The following is a 5,564-nucleotide window of genomic DNA, read 5'->3' as shown; positions in this document are numbered from 1 at the left end:
CTGTCCAAAAAACATGAAGGAAGAAAAACCACTGATCTGAAGCACGGGCCTCCTCATATCGAGGAAAACAACCCCTTTTCCTAGCTCAAAACAGTGAATAACAACTTTACTATAATATCGAAATGTATCCAAAAAGAAATCAGTTGTTTACACTTCCCGGGCCTCCTCAGAGAGGAAAACAACCCAAACAGGAAGGAAACAAACCAAAATAGTAGTCTGAAAAATAAGCAACATAAACTATGTCATGTGAGATAAAAACATAAAGACACATATGAAAAAACAGTCTGTTTTATAGGCCCGAAAGTCCATAAGAAAACACTGGCTATGTATATGGTGGCTGATCCGACACACGGATCTCTCCCTGGTCCTCATCTGCTATCCTCCAACTGCCCAAATCTTGTTGCAGACCCTCTTTAGAAAGCCTGTCTGTTGCATCATTGCGATCCCTGTAGATGTGGCAAAGAGAAAAAACATTAAAGGAGTACTTTAAATGTTTTGTCTCTTCTAATAATGGTAATAAAATGTAATTTGACATCTGTTGTCTCCATTGAACCATTTTATAACATACTTTGAGTCCCCGAAGATCAGACTTTCTATATGATATATGTAATTTATTTTTTCACAATCATATGCACCTAACAATGGCTATGCATAGAGAAGAAGAGTAAAATAAGGCTCAAATAAGTAGTCACTCAAAAAAGGAAAAAGGCATAGGACTTATGGTTCAGTGATACACCACTCACTTACAATAATTTAGGATGTAGAAGAACTTTGGTCTTCAAAAGTATTGTTGTAAGTAGTACTTGTACTAGCTAGCAAATGTGATATATTTGATGGAAATTTTGGAATCCCTCTGGTGCCCAAAAGAAACTCTCTAATATCTTGCAGTGTATTCACAATGTCCATCATAGTAGGCCGTCCCTCGGGGGATTCTGTTGTACAAAGTAAACCCACTCTTACAAGGTAATTGAGGCAATTGAGTTCCTTTTCTTCTTCAATGATGGTACTGGTCCTCCTCAATAAACTCTTATCCACCACTTCCCAAACTCGGTTTGGAAAACTGCTACTCACCCATTTCTGCAACGTCATTCCCTCCACAAACATGTTGTGAGTGGGTTTCTTTCTAGTGAGCATCTCCAAAAGCACTACCCCATAGCTATAAACATCACCTTTTGTAGTGACATGTCCAGCCAATCCATACTCTGCATTCAAACACCCTTACCATAAGATTTTGATTCAATAATTTTAATTAAAATAGGAAACTCATGACATTCCATAACATGCTATCTATCTCAAATAATACCTGGAGGAATGTAGCCTGTAGATCCCTTGAGTGCATGTGTGGAAGTGAGAGCTAAATCCTCAAAGTTTGCAAAACATATGGTAGCAATGCCAAAGTCTATTAAATATGCTGTCATATCTTCACCCAGAAGCACATTGTTTGGTTTTAGATCACAATGGATCACTTGCATGAAACAATGGTGATGGAGATATGCCATGCCTTGTGCAATGTCTATTGCTATATTCAACCTTTGAATCAAAGTCAAACCACTTTCTACTTCACCATCAGGATATAACCACTTCTCTAGGCTTCCATTTGGCATTAATGGAAATATCAAAGCTTTGATTTGGTGGTCTGAATAAGATGTTATAATTCTAATCAGATTTCTATGCCTAACTCTACCCAATATTTTGCATTCCCTATCAAAACTCTTGTGAGCCCTTTCATTTTCCAAATTGAGAAGTTTCACTGCAATCGTTGTGCCATCATTCAAAACCCCTTTGTACACTTTACCAAAACTACCCACTCCTAACAAGTTGTCATCACTAAATTCCTCTGTTGCAGAGATAAGCTCTCTATAGGAAATCCTTGGGTGCCCAACATTTAAGGATGCCCCAACCTCCATAGGAATATGCCTCTTGTGATTCCGTCTCCATAAGAATATAAAAAATAAACATGATACACCAATGATTGTAACTACAACAATAGGTATGATAACTCTTTTCAAATTTGAGACACCTTTATGTTTGATAGTAGAGCATGGTGACAGACTTACCCAAGGTCCACAAAGACCAGGATTTCCCATAAATGCTGTGGCACCAAGCTTTTTGAAAACTCCACCTTTTGGGACTTCTCCTGACAAGTTGTTGAAAGAGAAATTCAATTGGTTGAGCATTTTGAGATTTGCCAATGACATGGGTATTCCACCTGACAAATTGTTGGAGGAGAAATCCATGTCCTGAAGACTTTGAAGTTCACCAAGTGAGATTGGAATCAGACCTTCAAGTGCATTGCAAGAAAGATTTAGGTATTCTAGTTCTTTGCAACTTCCAAGCCCACTTGGAATATAACCAGTTAGCTGATTTGCAGAAATATCTATAGCTTGAAGCATAGTCATCTTGCTTAGTTCCAAAGGCAAGGGACCCTCTAATAAATTGTTTGAAAGGTTGAAATAGAAAGCTAAATTTGCAAGACTTGCAACTGATGGAGGTATCTCCCCACTTAGCTTGTTGTATGAAAGGTCTAGCATTAATAAGTTCACACATTTCCCTAGATTTTTTGGTATTTTCCCTGATAACTGATTCTTTCGAAGATATAGATATCTCAGCTGCCAAAGATTGGCAATAGAATCAGGGATCTTTCCAGAAAGATTATTTTCCTGTATAGCAAGCAGACCTAAGCTTCTGAGTTGCCCAATTTGAACTGGGAGGTTTCCTTGTAAATAGTTACCTCCCATATATAACCTCTCCAACTTTTGAAGCATTTTAAGTGATGATGGGACTGTCCCTGTAAAAGAATTATGATCTAAAGCAAGCAGTGTTAAACCAGTTAGGTTTCCAATCTGCACAGGTATTTCTCCTACTAATCCATTTTTCCCCAAGTCGATGAACTGCAATTTTGTAGACAGCTGGCCAACAGAAGATGGCAAACGTCCCCTGAGATGATTATAGGAAAAGTCTATTTTGCGCAGGGTGGAACAGTTAGTAAGAGCAGTAAGAATGGACAAGCCGGTGGTGCTGCTACTAAATAGTTGATTTTTATATAAGGTAAGCGATTGGAGCTGCTTCAACTTACCGAACTCATTGGGAACTAGTCCACTGAGTTCGTTCTCCCCTAAGGATACCCTTTGAAGTTTAGTACAATTGAAGAGGGAAGAAGGAATGATGCCACTCAACTGATTACCACCCAGATAGAATCCCCACAACCCAGTGTTTTTGCTGCAGAAGTCCACTGGAATGTGACCAGTAAACTGGTTTTGAGTTACATCCAGTTGTTGAAGACTGGTGCAGTTAGACAAGGAGGATGGAATTTGTCCTCTGAGATTGTTATGAGACAGAGATATAACGCTCACCTGGCTTAGCATACCTAACTCGGGAGGAACAAATCCGTGAAGGTTGTTGCTGCCCAAATCTATGTAATGCAAAGTGGAAATGTTTCCCAAGCAGGCCGGGATTGTGCCTGTCAAATTGTTCACGTATAAGTTAATGTGCTGTAACCTAGGGAGGACACATAGTTCTGTGGGAATTTTTGCTGTCAGATTGTTATAAGCCATGGAGAAGATTTGCAAATTGCGGCACCCACACAGAGTGGGCGGAATGGAGCCTCCCAATTGATTCAGAGACATGCGAAGCATCTTTAGGCGAAAGAGGCTTCCCAATTGATAGGGAATGTGGCCGTGGAATTTGTTATTGCGGAGGTCAAGAATTCTCAGAAATGAGAGATTAGCAAGAAAAGGAGAGATTGTACCTTGTAATCCCATGTTTGAGACATTAACAGAAACCACTCTCTGTCTGCGCAGACTGCATGTGACACCTGCCCAGTTGCAGAACGATACATTTGGTTTCCAGCTGGTGGAGAGTATCTGGAATGGGTCATATGTGATTGCAGACATGAATGCCAGCAAAGCTTCTTGATCAGAAGCGTTACTAAGATGGGGATGGGGATGAGGATGGGGGTGATTAGATAATTGAAATGTGGAAACCACAGGATTACTGACACAGAGAATGAAACAACAGAAAAATATTCTCATAACAAACCAGAAAAAAGAAGGGACGTAACAGATCTCCATCTTCTTCTCCTCTAACGGAATGGGGATGGTTTGAGTTTCTAGGTTTATTTATATAAATTCATCCCTGAACTTAAAATGTACTACGCGCCGAGCAGTATGAGAAATTCAAATATCCCCAAATGGGAATGAGAAATTCAAACCTAACAAAACGCGTCGAGCAATATGAGAAATTCAAACGTAACCAAATGGGAATGAGAAATTCAATCCTAACAAAATGGCAATGGTGTGAGTTTCTCAACACCGGAGATATCTGGTAGAATTCTGCACTGGGTTGATTTTTTAAACCATAACACCGTTCTTTCCTAAAATTAGTTTGCACAGTTCATTATCATTACTGTGAGGAATTCATTTTTTTTTTTTTTTTTTGGTTAATTTGGTTGGTTGTTTATTTTTTATTTTATTATTTTTTAGATGTATAGATTTAGATTTCCCGTTTCTTATAAGTTTGTTAAATTTAAAATTAAGATAAATGTAGATTAGTTTAATTATTTATTATAATTATTAATTTATTTTATTTTTTAAAATTTTGTTTTATTTTTGTATAATTTGATCAGACAAAATCTTTGTATAACATAACAACATAAATATGCCTATATCTCTTCGGCATTGGACTAGAGGGATCTTCTAGGTGTGATCAACATCCTTCAAGATCTTTGGGACATTTAAAATCTCAAACTTACTATTCCAAGAAATCCTTATTACATTTGAAACAAAATCTAAAAAAAAAAAAAAAAAAAAATTATTGAAAAAATTAAGTATTAAAAAATACAATATTAAGGCCATATCTTTTGCACCTGAAGAAATTTGATCCCTCTAAACTCATGTTAGATCCGTATTTAAGATGGATCTATGCTAGTTATAAATTTGTTATAAAAAAAATTAACTAAAAAGTTAATTATTAACATTATCACTGCCCATCCACTAATCCAAAGCAGTTCAATCCTGTTATTTTTTCTGATGTTGTCAAAGTGTCATTATAGCTCTTTTAAAATACAAATCTTATAGATAAAGAAATAACATAGAAGAAATGATTTTTTTGGTAGGAAATCGACAATACAATTTATAGGGAGATTGTATTTTTTATTATTTAAAATGCACTTTGAAATGTATAAATGGACTCAACCCTTTGAATTTTTTTTATAAGACATTTCAATTTTACAAATTAAACAACTTAAAATTATAATTAAAAATTTCTTTCAAAATTTGGGGAAAATGTTAAGATGCCCAAAAAAGCCATCTCATCTATTGGTTAAACTAAATGCAAAAAAATAGCTTAGTCTAACTTACAGACGAAATAACGTTTTTCATTGAAATTCACCAAAATCCAACAATACAATTTCAAGATTTTTTGTTGTTTAAAATATATTTTTTAATGTATAAATATATTCAGCACTCTAAAAAACTTTTCAAACAATCAAATTAAAAATTTTAAACTTAAATTTTTTAAAATCTCTATCAAATTTTAATTAAAATTAACCCAAAAAATATTCTTAA

General features: G+C 35.8%; 1 protein-coding gene across 1 annotated transcript; it reads right to left on the bottom strand.

Annotated features, from left to right (window-relative positions):
• Positions 1–753: 753 nt before the first annotated feature.
• Positions 754–4,072, bottom strand: LOC149171838 (uncharacterized). Its single transcript, XM_089426103.1, has 2 exons — positions 1,304–4,072; positions 754–1,202 (listed from the first exon to the last, which is right to left on the bottom strand). Exons 1-2 carry the CDS (start codon positions 4,068–4,070, stop codon positions 754–756), a joined length of 3,216 nt encoding a protein of 1,071 aa, XP_089282229.1. The 5' UTR covers positions 4,071–4,072.
• Between the last annotated feature and the right edge of the window lie 1,492 nt (positions 4,073–5,564).

The sequence above is a fragment of the Pinus tabuliformis genome, chromosome 4_2, assembly GCF_031772625.1.
Source record: "Pinus tabuliformis cultivar Carrire ecotype Pingquan chromosome 4_2, CPIR1, whole genome shotgun sequence".
In the NCBI taxonomy this organism is placed as follows: Eukaryota; Viridiplantae; Streptophyta; class Pinopsida; order Pinales; family Pinaceae; genus Pinus; species Pinus tabuliformis.
Note: the sequence above shows the minus strand (reverse complement) of the source record. Positions and strands in the feature narration are given on the sequence as shown.